Genomic DNA, 15,840 nt, shown 5'->3' with positions numbered 1-15,840 from the left:
GCCTGTGTCTTTTGGTTGGAGCATTTAATCCATTCACATTTAAGGTAATTATCAATATATATGTTCCTATCACCATTTTCTTAATTGTTATGGGTTTGTTTTTGTAGGTCCTTTTCTTCTCTTGTGTTTCCCACTTAGAGAAGTTCCTTTAGCATTTGTTGTAGAGCTGGTTTGTTGGTGCTGAATTCTCTTAGCTTTTGCTTGTCTATAAAGCTTTTGATTTCTCAGTCAAATCTGAATGAGATCCTTGCCGGGTAGAGTAATCTTGGTTGTAGTTTCTTCCCTTTTATCACTTTAAATATATCATGCCACTCCCTTCTGGCTTGTAGAGTTTCTGCTGAGAAATCAGCTGTTAACCTTATGGGAGTTCCCTTGTATGTTATTTGTCATTTTTCCCTTGTTGCTTTCAATAATTTTTCTTTGTCTTTAATTTTTGTCAATTTGATTACTATGTATCTCATTGTGTTTCTCCTTGGGTTTATCCTGCCTGGGATTCTTTGTGCTTCCTGGACTTGGGTGGCTGTTTCCTTTATCATGTTAGGGAAGTTTTTGACTATAATCTCTTCAGATATTTTTTGGGGTCCTTTCTCTCTCTCTTCTCCTTCTGGGACCCCTATAATGCGAATGTTGTTGCGTTTAATGTTGTCCCAGAGGTCTCTTTGGCTGTCTTCATTTCTTTTCATTCTTTTTTTCTTTATTCTCTTGCATGGCAGTGAATTCCACCATTCTGTCTTCCAGGTCACTTATCCATTCTTCTGCCTCAGTTATTCTGCTATTGATTCCTTCTAGTGTATTTTTCATTTCAGTTGTTGTATTGTTCATCTCTGCTTCTTTGTTCTTTAATTCTTCTAGGTGTTTGTTCTTTAATTCTTCTAGGTCTTTGTTAAACATTTCTTACATCTTCTTGATCTTTGCCTCCATTCTTTTTCCGAGGTCCTGGATCATCTTCACTATCATTATTCTGAATTCTTTTTCTGGAAGGTTGCCTATCTCCACTTCATTTAGTTGTTTTTCTGGGGTTTTATCTTGTTCCTTCATCTGGTATATAGTCCTCTGCCTTTTCATTTTGTCTGTCTTTCTGTGAATGTGGTTTTCGTTCCACAGGCTGCAGGATTGGAGTTCTTCTTGCTTCTGCTCTCTGCCCTCTGGTGGATGAGGCTATCTAAGATGCTTGTGCAAGCTTCCTGATGGGAGGGACTGGTGGTGGGTAGAGCTGGGTGTTGCTCTGGTGGGCAGAGCTCAGTAAAACTTTAATCCACTTGTCTGCTGATGGGTGGGATCGGGTTCCCTCCCTGTTGGTTGTTTAGCCTGAGGCGACCCAGCACTGGAGCCTACCTGGCTCTTTAGTGGGGCTAATGGCGGACTCTGGGAGGGCTCATGCCACGGAGTACTTCCCAGAACTTCTGCTGCCAGTGTCCTTGTCCCCACGGTGAGCCACGGCCAACCCCCGCCTCTACAAGAGACCCTCCAGCACTAGCAGGTAGGTCTGGTTCAGTCTCCTATGGGGTCACTGCTCCTTCCCCTGGGTCCCGATGCACACACTGCTTTGTGTGTGCCCTCCAAGAGTGGAGTCTCTCTTTCCCCTAGTCCTGTTGAAGTCTTGCAGTCAAATCCCACTAGGCTTCAAAGCCTGATTCTCTAGGAATTCCTCCTCCCGTTGCCGGACCCCCAGTTTGGGAAGCCTAACGTGGGGCTCAGAACCTTCACTCCAGTGGGTGGACTTCTGTGGTGTAAATGTTCTCCAGTTTGTGAGTCACCCACCCAGTGGTCATAGGATTTGATTTTATTGTGATTGCGCCCATCCAACTGTCTCATTGAGGCTTCTCCTTTTTCTTTGGATGTGAGGTATCTTTTTTTTTTTTTTTAAACATCTTTATTGGAGTATAATTGCTTTACAATGGTGTGTTAGTTTCTGCTGTATGACAAAGTGAATCAGCTATACATATACATATATCCCCTTATCCCCTCCCTCTTGCATCTCCCTCCCACCCTCCCTGTCCCACCCCTCTAGGTGGTCACAAAGCACTGGGCTGATCTCCCTGTGCTATGCGGCTGCTTCCCAGTAGCTATCTATTTTACATTTGGTAGTGTATATATGTCCATGGCACTCTATCACTTCGTCCCAGCTTACCCTTCCCCCTCCCCATGTCCTCAAGTCCATTCTCTATGCCTGCATCTTTATTCCTGTCCTGCCCCTAGGTTCATCAGAACCTTTTTTTTTTCTTTTCTTTTTTTTTTTTTTTAGATTCCATATATATGTGTTAGCATACAGTATTTGTTTTTCTCTTTCTGACTTACTTCACTGTATATGACACACTCTAGGTCCATCCACCTCAGTACAGATAACTCAGTTTTGTTTCCTTCTATGGCTGAGTAATACTCCATTGTATATATGTGCCACATCTTCTTTATCCATTCATCTGTCGTTGGACACTTAGGTTGCTTCCATGTCCTGGCTGTTGTAATTAGTGCTGCAATGAACATTGTGGTACATGACTCTTTTTGAATTATGGTTTTCTCAGGGTATATACCCAGTAGTGGGATTGCTGGGTCGTATGGTAGTTCTGTTTTTAATTTTGTAAAGAACTTCCATACTGTTCTCCATAATGACTATATCAATTTACATTCCCACCAACAGTGTATGAGGGTTCCCGTTTCTCCACACCCTCTCCAGCATTTATTGTTTGTAGATTTTTTGTTGATGGCCATTCTGACCAGTGTGAGGTGATACCTCATTGTAGTTTTGTTTTGTTTTTTTTTTTAGTTTCTGCTTTATAACAAAGTGAATCAGTCATACATATACATCTGTTCCCACATCCCTTCCCTCATGCATCTCCCTCCCTCCCACCCTCCCCATCCCACCCCTCCAGGCGGTCACAAAGCACTGAGCTGATCTCCCTGTGCTCTGCTGCTGCTTCCCACTATCTATCTACCTTACGTTTGGTAGTGTATATATGTCCATGCCTCTCTTTCGCTTTGTCACAGCTTACCCTTCCCCCTCCCCATATCCTCAAGTCCATTCTCAAGTAGGTCTGTGTCTTTATTCCTGTTTTACCCCTAGGTTCTTCATGACATTTTTTTTTAATTCCATATATATGTGTTAGCATACGGTATTTGTCTTTCTCTTTCTGACTTACTTCACTCTGTATGACAGACTCTAGGTCTATCCACCTCATTACAAATAGCTCTGTTTCGTTTCTTTTTATGGCTGAGTAATATTCCATTGTATATATGTGCCACATCTTCTTTATCCATTCATCCGATGATGGACACTTAGGTTGTTTCCATCTCCGGGCTATTGTGAATAGAGCTGCAATGAACATTTTGGTACATGTCTCTTTTTGAATTATGGTTTTCTCAGGGTATATGCCTAGTAGTGGGATTGCTGGGTCATTTGGTAGTTCTATTTTTAGTTTTTTAAGGAACCTCCATACTGTTCTCCATAGTGGCTGTACCAATTCACATTCCCACCAGCAGTGCAAGAGTGTTCCCTTTTCTCCCCACCCTCTCCAGCATTTATTGTTTCTAGATTTCTTGATGATGGCTGTTCTGACTGGTGTGAGATGATATCTCATTGTAGTTTTGATTTGCATTTCTCTAATGATTAGTGATGTTGAGCATCCTTTCATGTGTTTGTTAGCAATCTGTATGTCTTTTTTGTAGAAATGTCTATTTAGGTCTTCTGCCCATTTTTGGATTGGGTTGTCTGTTTTTTTTGATATTGAGCTGCTTATATATTTTGGAGATTAATCCTTTGTTGGTTGCTTCCTTTGCAAATATTTTCTCCCATTCTGAAAGTTCTTTAACTTAACACAGTTTACTTTCCAATTTATGTTTTACCACTCACGTACAGAAAAGGAACCTCAGAGTATTTCAGGTTTTCCTCTTCTGGTCTTTATCTGTTGTTATCATGCATTTATTTTACTTTTCCTATGTTATAAACCTCAACCATTGTTATTATTTTCATTTAAAGAGCCAAGTATCTTTTAAAAGAGTTTTAAATAATAAGGAAAATAATCTTTTATATCTATCCATGTAGTTAGTTCTTCTGGTAATCTTGATTTCTTTCTGTATATTCATGTTTCTATTTCAGTAATTTTTCTACTGCCTGAAGGACTTCTTTTAACATTCCTTGTAGTTCAGGTCTGCTGGCAATGAATTCTTTCAGCATTTGTATGTCTGAAAATGTTTTTATTTACAGGGTATAGAGTCTTGGTTGATAGTTTTTATCTTTCAGTATTTGAATGATGTTACTCTACTGTTTTCTTGCTTACATTATTTTTAGTGAGAAATCTGATGTCATCCTTATCTTTGCTTTTCTGCATATAACATGTCTTTTTTTCCTCTGACTGCTTTTAAGAACTTATTTTTATACTGGTTTTAGTAATTTGTTTATGATGAAATGATATTCCTTGGTGTAGTTTTCTTCATGATTCTTGTGTTTATGGTTTGTTGAGCTTCTTGTATCTGTGGGTTTACAGTTTTCATCAATTTGGTAATTTTTGACCTTTATTCAGAAATTGTTTCTGTCTCACCTCTTTTTCTCTTCAGGAATTCCAACTACCCATTTTTTATGCTTCTTAAAGTTACCCCACAGTTCACAGATGCTCTTTTCATCTTTTAAAAAATTCTTCTTTCTTTTTGTGTTTCACCTTGCATTGTTTCTATTGCTATGCTTTCAAGTTCACCAAGTTTTTCTTCTGCAGTGTCTAAACATCTGCTAATTCCATCCAGTGTATTTTTCATCTCAGACATTGTAGTTTTCTTTTCTTAAAGTTTAGTAGTAAGGCTATTCTGGCACAGAGTTCCAGTGGCATTCTTAAAAGAATGTTTTCAAGGAAGAACCCAAATTAAGGATTCTTTCAAGGGATTTAAAATATCCAGTAGTTAGTTCTTATAGATTAAAAGCCTTTCACATGCGTGAACTAGCATTATTTGTCTATTATAATTGTGATTTTTTTAACCTTAATATTGCTTTCTTTAATGTTTGTCATCCACTTATATTTAGTTTGATATCTATTACTTTTAAAAGTATAACTGCATTCCTTTCAGAATATCTTTATTTAGTTTAGATTCCTTTACTAAATTACATTGACGCATTATTTGGATTTTTGCATTCATAAATGGCCAAAGTAGTAAACCTTTATAAATAGACCTTTTCTATGTCTAGTTTAAGAAAATGAGGCTGTAATTTCCTGGAGAATAGGCATTTATCTTTGGACTTAGTTGATATTTTAAGGTTATTCCCTTATTAAGTTTTTGCCTTGTCAGAGAGATTTGCTTCATTTATAAATTTTCTTTCTTTCAGAGAAATTGCAACTCTGAAAATTTAAGAACAAAACCCAAACAGTAATAATTAATAATTGTTGAAAAATGTTTAAAATATTCTACTTCTTTGTCTAATATTGGATAGTCATTGGCATTTTGTGACATCTACTGGAGACAATTTATAAGAATTTTGAAATATTTTCTTAGGTAAAAGTGATACAAATAATCCTGGACCTGAAATTAATAAGATTCGGACACCAGAGAAAAAGCCTACAGAATCAAAACAGGTATGTGGTTTACCTTTAGTGAATGCATTGTTCTAATGGAGTTAGTTTGATTGATCATCTTGGAATCCTGGTGTTTTAAAGAAAATTATCTACCTTTTTATGTGTATCTTTTATGTTTGTTGTTTCATGAGCGTCTGGTGGGTCATGTTGCACTCTCTCCCTCCACCTTTTCTTTGTCTACACTATTTTATTTATCAGAATACTTTTCTCAAATTGTGTCATTTAGCAATAGACTTGAATTCAGAGACTTCCAATTATAAAGTAATAAATGAAGACACAGCTATAGATGTGTTATTAAAAATTGTCTCAGATTGGGAAGAGCTGTTATAGTGCGGAAGGAAGACTTAGCTTCCTCAAGTCCCTCACCTTGTCCTCTCGTCACACCTGCTGTGTGCATCCTTAACTCTTAACCTGTTTGTTCATCTGCTTTTTCTGCTTCTGTGCTCGTGAACCAGTGAGGGAAAATCAAATCATTGGTTGAATTAGTGCCACTGGAAATTCATGCTCTCTGATCTCAGCGAACCCGTGGGGTGCCTCCCCATTTCTTTTGTATGTACCTGGCTCCCTTTGCCCAGTTTTCTCAGCAGCTCTTCTGATGCCTGCTTACCTTCTACCTGTTATTCTTACGATCAGGGGATGACCTTCCCTTAGAGTGCAATTCATCAGGATTTCACGCTCTTAACTCAGACCTTTAGTCCTCACACTTTTCCTGTGTCCTTGAACATCCTTCTATATCACCGATCTCAGAGGAAGAGTTTCCATTAAGACTTATCTCTCCTCTTTTGGTCACCTCACAGACCTTGTCCCTTCTCTTCATTTATCTTCAGATTCTTTCCAGCTACTGGTTCTTCCTCCTCAGCCTGTAAGTAAATTGATTGATAGACTGTTTTTTTAAAAAAACACTTTATTTGGCCTTTATTTCCTTTATATAGCTACTGCCTAATTTCTCCTTTTTCCCCTCATCTCTTATTTGTCCCTTAACCAACACAGACTAGTATTAGGCCTTAACATTTCACTAAAACTGTTGAGCCCAAAGTGACCAGGGACTTCTCCGGTGGTCCAGTGGTTAGGACTCCGCACTTTCCCTGCCGTGGGCCCGGGTTCAATCCCTGGTTAGGGAACTAAGATCCTGCAAGTGGCGCAGCCAAAGGAAAAAAAAAAAAAAAACTCAAAGTGACCAAATCTTATGAACATGCTTCAGTTGTAGCCTTACTTGACTTTTCTTTGGTATTTGGCACTATTTTCTACCTCTTTCTTCTTGACCATCTTTTTTCTTTTGGTTTCTTTGACACACATTTCTACTTATCACAACTCTTTCTAACATGACTCTGTCTCTTTTATAAGTTCCTGTCCACCCCTTCCCATCTGTCCCTAGTCCTTAAGTTGGGGTTTCCCAGGGTTCTGTCATGGTCCCATAACACTCTTTGCATTCTGTGCTTTCTTACCATAAACTAGTCCAATTCCACAATTTCCATTACTTGCTCCCTGATAGTGACTTCCAAATCTGTATCTGCAGGCTCAGGCTGGCTTTAAGCAACTGTTCTCTATATTCAGGTACTTATGCCTCTTAAGCAGCTCTGACTCACAGTTTATACAACTGGAAGGGCTCAGTACCCACTGGAGGAGCTGCAGTGCCAATTAGGCAGCCAGGGGAGCTTGCTGATAGAGTAAGAGGGAAGCAGCAGTGAAAGTAGGCGTCCTGTGTGTTTGGGAACGGATGCAGAGAGAAAGCAGAGGGCGTGTGGGGCGGTACAGCAACAGCACCTGTAGTCAGAGGGCCAGGGTTAGGGTTAGAACAGACCCAACCGGGAGAGTCTTAGGTACTGTCAGAGCAGCTGAAGCCAAGATAGCCAAACGTCTCTCAGTCCTTTTTAAAAATTTTCTGTTGTGGTCTTTCCCTGTTAGGGGACTAGGCAACCTGATAGACACGTTTCATTTTCTTTTCCACCCTCATGCTTCGTCCTGGGGCCTAGGGGGAAAATGTCCTAGCTCTCCTTGACTCAGGATTAAGAGGAAAGCGATAGAGGAGAATCTAATTCTGATAATATTAGAGTCAGACTCCTTCAGACTTTACAGTCATCTCCCCTGCTTAGCCTGTTGTAGTATCATAGAGGAGCACAGTCTTGATCTAAATTTCTACGACACTGGCCCGGCTTCTTGTCCATGTAAAAGTCAGAAGTGAAGAAGGCAATTAAAACATCAGCTTATCCACATACAACCTTGACATCTAATCATGGTCTCCCTCATGCCATCAGAGTATGCCTATTAACAGTATCTTTTGGAGAAAGGTGTATCTCAGCTGAAATGTCGCTTTAGTCATTAAAAAGATGAAGACTTATAGGGGAAAATGTTTGTTTTTAAAGAGGCTTAATCAGATTCTGAGACAGTTGAAGAGCAGGCATTGCAGCTGCTTGGGAAGACTGGGACAGAGTTATCATCCTTCTCATTTCATTTTCTACATAATTTATATATACCCAGTAGTCTTCAGGATCTTATTGGCCAAATTTAATGTTGGTCCATTTGAGGTAGACATGAGAATTCTCTTGGGGCATGATTGGCACATCTCAGCCATTTGTGGCAATAGCTTTGTTGCCGGATTACCCCAGCTTCAATTCAGGAGCAAACTGCTTGTTCTGTCTTCTTGAGAGTGGTCAGTTTCATGTCACTTAAGATCAGACTTGTGTTTTAGAAAGATGACAGCACTCCCTAGCTTAAAATCCTTTGGTAGCTTGCCACAGTTTACAGGATTAAAAACATGTTTTTTCTCAGTATTGACTCATTCAGGGTCTTGTGTAATTGGGCTTCTGCAGTTTCATCTGATTTCAAGAAGGGGAAGATTAGCATGTAAGTCCAGTTGTAGTTCTATGTGCACAGAACTTCTCGTCTCAAATCTGCTTCAGTGTATAAGCTGTCACCTTTATCTCGTATGTACTTCCCTCATACTAGATAAAAAACTCCAGCTTTTTTTTTTTTTTTTTTTTTCTTTTGCGGTACGTGGGCCTCTCACTGTTGTGGCCTCTCCCACTGCAGAGCACAGGCTCTGGACGCACAGGCTCAGCGGCCATGGCTCACAGGCCCAGCCGCTCCGCGGCATGTGGGAACTTCCCGGACCAGGGCACGAACCCGTGTCCCCTGCATCGGCAGGTGGACTGTCAACCACTGTGCCACCAGGGAAGCCCAAAACTCCAGCTTTTTATGCAAGATTATCATTATCTCTATGAAGTCACCTTTAATTTTCTCAGGCTCCAGGATGTCATCTCACGTCCTCTTACAACACCTCTAATTTTATGTTTACACGTTGGTATCCTCTACTGGACTCTAAGCCAGAGCTTAGAGCTTAGCAGACTTGTTCTGTGAAAGGCCAGATACTAAATTTTCAGGCTTTGTGGGCCGTGTGGTTTCTGTTGCAGCCACTCACCTCTGCCATTGTAGTGAGGAAGCAGCCGTAGACAATGTGTCAACTTGCACAACTGTGGCTGTGTTCCAGTAATACTTTATGCACAGAAATCTGGTGGACTGGAAGTGGCCTGGGGGTCGTAGTTTGCCAACCCCTGCTCTGCACTCCTGGGAGTACAGACTAAGTCTGACTGCTTTTTTATCTCCAGCCCCAGGCACAGTGTCCTTGGTAGGCCCTCAGTAAGTGTTTGTTGAAGGAATAATGGCAAAAATTGACAGCCAAGCTTTTAATGCAAAGGTGATATAGTACTTTTTTTTTGGTTCACTTCAAAGTTATTTAGACTGAGACTTTTTTTATATTAATATAGATATGTTTGAGGAAGAGATGTATAAAAACAATAAAATCAGAAGGAAAGAACACATTTTAATGATTTATATCAGAAGGAAATAAATGGTTATCTTTCCAAGGAAGATAGTGTGAAAATAAAAATATTGTTTTTAAAGGAATTAAAGTAGATATGCTAATAAAATAGTAGTATCTTTCCCTGTGACTCACATTTAATATGCGGGTTTTTTTCTGTTTCATCTTTCCTAATTTAAAGAATATTCCCTCATTTGATGGTCAGAAAGTGATTTATCAGGCCCCCAGCGCTCCGGCTATTACGGATAAGAATGGATCATATCTTTTAGATGTGCTAGGGGTGGGAAAAGGTGGTGAACCACAGGACTTAGATCTTCTGCAGCTAAAAAATACTTCTTCTTTTTTTAGATGGATTTGGAATCAAATCCACAGAACAGAAGTCCTGAATCACGTCCTGGTGTTGTTTATCCCAAATTTCATCGCAAAGACAATCTCAACCCAAGACACATAAATCTCCCTGTTCCTGCTCCCCACGCCCAGTATGCAGTCCCCAGTCGCCATTTTCATCCACTTCCCCAGCTGCCAAGACCGCCATTTCCAATTCCACAGCAGCACGCCTTGTCAAATCAGCAGCAGAATAATTTGCCTGAACAACCAAATCAAATGCCGCCCCACCCGAATCAGGGAGTCCCGCCCCAGAATCCGCTGGGCCAGCCGCCGCCTCAGCTTTCTGCTGTCTGTCAGGCAGGCCCCAACAGTGCTTTTTTTAATACTGCGGTTTCTCATCGACCACAGTCCCCTCCTGCAGAGACTGTGATTCCTGAGCAGCAGCCCCCTCCCATGCTGCAGGGGGGCCACAGTCCTCTGCGAGCCATTGCGCAGCCCGGCCCCATTCTTCCTTCACATCTGAATAACTTCACTGATGAGAACCCCCCAGGATTGCCTGTAGGAGAGGCTTTAGGTAAGTCCTCTGATCACTGCTGGATGTGACAAATTCAGAGATGATTTACTTAAATGACATGTGCTATACAATATTTTTTGAGTCAGGATTAATTCATTTCTTTAAATAACGCCAGCAAAAGAATCAATCAGTTACTGTGGTAATCAGAATCTAGTTCCAAATGCTATATAATACTAAGCATCCAGTTGATGTCAGGTTATGTCGTAATGTAGGTAAGGAAGAATCATCATCATCACCATAACTTTAGTTACTGGCAAGTTTAGAAAACATATGCTTTCTCCAAAACTCAAACTGTAGCCATTTCTTTCTGGAGAATATCTGGTTGTAAAAACTCTTGAAAGAATTAACTTGAAACCCTAAATGCTGAAAACATAAACTTCGCACCAATGTTTCTACAGATCGTGTGCATGGGAGTGTGGCTCTGGAAGCATTACGGCAGCAGCAGGTGCGGTTACAGCAGTGGAGTGAGCATCACGCCTATCTCAGCCAGGGCAGTGTTCCTTACCCACACCATCACCATCCTCATCCTCACCCTCACCTCCAGCATCTTCCCCAGCCGCCCATTGGATTACATCAGCCACCAGTGAGAGCAGACTGGAAGCTCCCCAGCAGTGCCGAAGATGAAGCAGAAACAGCTGACTCAAGGTATTCCAGCAGACTGACATGAGCCCCCTATTGTCCTTCTTGAGTGGTGTCCTTTTAGCCTCAGGTTGGAATATTGTCCCAAAGAAATTGGATGCCAGCCTTCCAGGTACATTGCTCCACAGTTCTGTCGATTGACTCTAAAATATAAAGCATCTTTTGAGAAGTAACTCTTCTGAAAATCTAGGCATGGACGACCCGCTGTGGCTCGTAAGTTAATGTGCCCCCTTGCTTTGCAGTCCTTCTGAAAGAAATGTACCATCACTGTGCGTGGTTTTTTCCTACTCAGTCATAATGCAAAGAATGCAAAGAGGACAGAATTAAATTAGAAGTTAAAAATTATAAATTTATCATCAATATGTTTTTTTCTAGTAGCACGAAATTCTACCATCTTTTAAGTATAGATGTTTGAGTGTTCAGTCCTCATTCTAAACTTGTTTTTATGGTGTCATGTGAATGCATTGAAGTGTTTCCTAATCCCTTCTGAATAAGATCCACCATTATGGTGACCTTTTATAGCCGTCAGTTACCAAAAGCATGTGAAGACCAGGACAGTTGTTTTTAACACCAAGGGAAAAGAAAGAAATCAGATACTTGGGCATGTTTAGTGTCTTCAGTTCAACGCCTATGAGTGTTAATGCTTCCTACTCTTGAGATGAATTAACATTAGTTCTGATTAAGTAGTATGCTATTGTTTGTAAAAATTACATATGTAGTTGATTAAGCTCTCCTTAATGTGATGAAGCTTTTCTTTTGTTTTCTCCTCCTCATATTTCATCATCCTTATGTAGGTTTCAAGACTTAATCAGAGAACTGTCTAATCGTGATCAAAGTGAAACACGGGAACTAGCTGAGATGCCGCCACCTCAATCAAGACTTTTGCAATATAGACAAATTCAGACCAGGAGCCCACCAGCAGTCCCCACGCCCCCGTCCAGTGCAGACCACAGTACCCACTTTTCCAACTTCGGTGACAGCAGCAGAGACCTCGAAGTAGCCAGCAACCCAGCATTTCCACAGCGCCTGCCGCCACAGCTGTTCAGCTCGCCTTTCTCGTTGCCATCTGAACACCTCGCCCCTCCTCCCTTGAAATGCCTGGCACCTGATGGAGCATGGACTTTTGCCAACTTACAGCAGAATCGCCTGATGGGGCCGGGTTTTCCCTATGGCCTACCTCCACTGCCGCCCAGGCCACCGCAGACCCCTTTTGTGCACATGCAGAGCCATCAGCCTGCTGTCAGCCAAGAGCCCTTCCACCCGCTGTCGGCTCGCACAGTGTCGTCCTCTTCGCTCCCCAGCTTAGAAGAGGTAAAATGTCCTTCTTTTGCGCTTCTCCTTTCAGGATTCGTTGATTGTGAAAAATATCAATATTTGTTTGTTTGATAATGACGGTGGACAGATCTTAACTATATTTAATAGTCTTGTAAAGATAATATTTTCTTGCAACTTATTTATTTTTCAGCTTCATTTTAAAGAGTTGTTTATTTTTTTATTGAAGTCTAGTTGGTTTACAGTATTGTGTTAGTTTCAGGTGTACAGCAAAGTGATTCAGTTATATATATATTTTTTTCCGGTTATTTTTCATTGTAGCTTATTCTGAGATACTGAATACTATTCCCTGTGTTATACAGCAAATCCTTGTTGCTTATCTGTTTTATTTATAGCATTCGGTATCGGTTAATCCCATACTCCCAATTTATCCCTTCCCCCTCTCCCTTTCCCTTTTGGTAAACCATAAGTTTATTTTCTATGTCTATGTGTCTGTTTCTGGTTTGTGTATAGATTCATCTGTATTATTTTGTAGATTCCACATATAAGTGGTACCATGGGATATTTGTCTTTCTCTGTCTGACTTACTTCACCTAGTATGATATTCTCTAGGTCCATCCATGTTGCTACAAATGGCAATATTTCATTCTTTTATATGTCTGAGAAATATTTCATTGTGTGTATGTAGGTGTGTGTATAGATGTGTGTGTATGTGTGTGTGTGCATGTGTGTATATATATATATATATATACACATATATATATATATATATATATATATACCCCATCTTCTTTATCCATTCATCTGTTGATGGACACTTAGGTTGTTTCCGTGTCTTGGCTGTTGTAAACAGTGCTGCTATGAACACTGGGGGTGCATGTATCTTTTCAAATTAGAGTATTTGTCTTTTCTGGATATATGCCCAGGAGTGAAATTGCTAAATCATATGGTAGCTCTATATTTAGTTTCTTAAAGAACCTCCATACTGTTTTCCACAGTGGCTGCACCAACTTACATTCCCACAAACAGTGTGGGAAGATGACCATATCTCCACACCCTCTCCAGCATATTTATTATTTGTAGACTTTTTGATAATGGCCAGTCTGACCAGTGTGAGGTGATACCTCACTGTGGGTTTGATTTGCATTTCTCTAATAATTAGCAATGTTGAGCATCTTTTCATGTGCTTTTTGGCCATCCGTATATCTTCTTTAGAGAAGTGTCTGTTTAGGTCTTCTGCCCATTTTTTGATTGGGTTGTTTGTTTTCTTGATACTGAGTTGTATGAGCCATTTGTGTATTTTGGAAATTAACCCCTTGTTGGTCAGGTCATTTGCAAATATCTTTTTTCCATTCCTTAGGTTGTCTTTTCGTTTTGTTGATGGTTTCCTTTGCTGTGCAAAAGCTTTTAAGTTTGATTAGGTCCCACTTGTTTATTTTTGCTTTTATTTCTTTTGCCTTGAGAGATTGGTCTGAGAATATACTGCTATGGTTTATATCCAAAAATGTTTGGCTGTGTTCTCTTCTAGGAGTTGTTTGGTGTCATGTCTTATATTTAGGTCTTGAAACCATTTTGAGTATATTTTTGTATATGATGTGATGAGGGAGTGTTCTAATTTCATTGATTTACCTGAGGCTATTCTTGGAACTTATTTTAATTTTCCCCTTTTTATTATGCTATTTCAGGCTTTGTAGAATGGTCATTGTTACAACATGACCATTGCTGTTTTAGAACACTTAACATCTGACTGACTTGAGGAGGCTGTTCATTCAAGAAGCTTCGTCCTGTCTGATCTGGGGAAATGGTTTTTAGTGGCTTATCTTTTTACTTACATTACATTTGTTAATTACAAATTTGTCCATTAAGGTTTTCCATAGATGTTGGTTTTCTCAGCCAGTGGTCAGCTGCAAGGGCTGTGCTCTTTCTCCTGTCATTCATCCTGGTGCTTTCTTAGACTGGGGCAGTTAATACACAATGGCACTGATTCCCAAATATCAGAATTTGCAGTCTTTAACGTAGAATTGACTCTGCTAAACTAAGCAATTTAGGGTAAACTGAATTATACTTTGGTATTGCCAAAGAGCATCCTTATGGACCTTCACTGATATAAAAATCTTAGTAATTCTAGGTTATAAAATTTCAAAAATGGTACCATTTGGTGTGGACTATAAAAATGTTGTCTAGCTGTTCCTGTTAAGCTTACAGTGATTAAAGGTAAGAATGTGTAAAGCTCACGTGGTCATTATCAATCACAGATGTCTTCTTAAAGCAGGGTAAACATTTTGAATTTTGAGATATGAAAAATATTTTTTTGACATTAGCTTCATTTTGGCAGTTCCTTAATGATTTCTAAAGGCTTTAGAAATAATTTTTTCATGTTTTGCAAATTTTCTGCTACAGATGCTGATTAAAAAGTGAAGTTTCATAGGGAAGCTTCTATATCTTATTTGTAGGGTTTTGGAGGTAATTTGTTCAAATTGTTCCAGTATTTATTGATTGGCTCATCCTGTATAATAACTGTCATTAAAACAACTTAATTGCTGTCTTAGCCTCATAATGTAAATTGTAAGCATAAGATGAATTGGTATCTGTATATACGTATTGTGAGGATCTAAAATTTGGAACCATACTTTTAAAGACTGGACACATATATGACATTATTTCAAATTATAATGGAATGGCTTCACAACTGAATAGTAGTAATTTTCAGTTAAGCAGTGTTTTATGTATGTATCTACCTGTGTATTTGTTTATTTATGATAAAATTCATATAACAAAAAAATTCACCATTTTATCCATTTTAAAGTAAAATTTAATGGATTTTAGTATATGCACAATATTGTGCAGCAACCACCGCTATCTAATTCCAGAACATTTTTTGTCACCCTTAGAGAAATGCCATAACCAATGAGCAGTTACTCCCTGATCCCTCCTACTTCCAGTCCCTAGCAGCTCATAATCTATTTTCTGTCCCTGTAGAGACTTTTGATATAAATGGAATCATACAATATGTGATCTTTCGTGTCTTGCTCCTTTCATTTAGCATAATGCTTTTGAAGCTCATCCACTTTGTGACATGTTATCAGTACTTCATTGTTTTTTATGGCTGAGTGATATTCCGTTGTATGGATATACTACAGGTTGTTTATCTGTTCATCAATTGATGGACATTTGGGTTGTTTCCATTTTTTCGCTATTATGAATAATACTGCTGTGTACATTCATGAACAAGTTTTGTGTGAAAGTATATTTTCAGTTTTCTTGTACCTGAAGTTCTTGGGTCAAATGGTAACTCTGTTTTTGAGGGGCTGCCAAACTGTTTTCCACAATGTCTTGCTCCATTTTATATTCCCACCGGCAATGTATAAAGATTCCAATTTGTCCATTTTTAAATTATAGGCATCCTAGTGGGTGTGAAGTAGTATCTCATTTTGATTTGTGTTTCCCTAATGACTAATGATGCTGAGCATCTTTTAATATGCTTATTGGCCTTCTGTATATCTTCTTTGGAGACATGTCTATTCAGATACTTTGTCTGCTTTGAAAAACAATTGTCTTTTTGTTGTGGAGCCATAAGGGTTTTTATGTATATCCTGAATACTAGATTCTTATCACATATAATTTGCAATATTTTCTCTCATTTTGTGGACTGTCTT

At 39.3% G+C, this 15,840-nt stretch overlaps 1 protein-coding gene across 2 annotated transcripts in view; it reads left to right on the top strand.

Annotated features, from left to right (window-relative positions):
* Nucleotides 1-15,840, top strand: part of HELZ (helicase with zinc finger) — a gene marked incomplete at both ends in the record, with an annotated part of 130,472 nt that overhangs the window by 87,582 nt on the left and 27,050 nt on the right. For both annotated transcript variants that reach the window (XM_079725645.1, XM_079725644.1), the window contains 4 exons: nucleotides 5,476-5,555; nucleotides 9,721-10,273; nucleotides 10,672-10,918; nucleotides 11,707-12,223. In XM_079725645.1, the coding sequence (XP_079581771.1) occupies nucleotides 5,476-5,555; nucleotides 9,721-10,273; nucleotides 10,672-10,918; nucleotides 11,707-12,223 (1,397 nt within the window). The remainder of the gene's footprint in view (nucleotides 1-5,475; nucleotides 5,556-9,720; nucleotides 10,274-10,671; nucleotides 10,919-11,706; nucleotides 12,224-15,840) is intronic.

Source organism: Hyperoodon ampullatus, assembly GCF_949752795.1.
Source record: "Hyperoodon ampullatus genome assembly, chromosome: 19".
In the NCBI taxonomy this organism is placed as follows: Eukaryota; Metazoa; Chordata; class Mammalia; order Artiodactyla; family Ziphiidae; genus Hyperoodon; species Hyperoodon ampullatus.
This window is presented reverse-complemented; position numbering and strand designations above follow the sequence as displayed.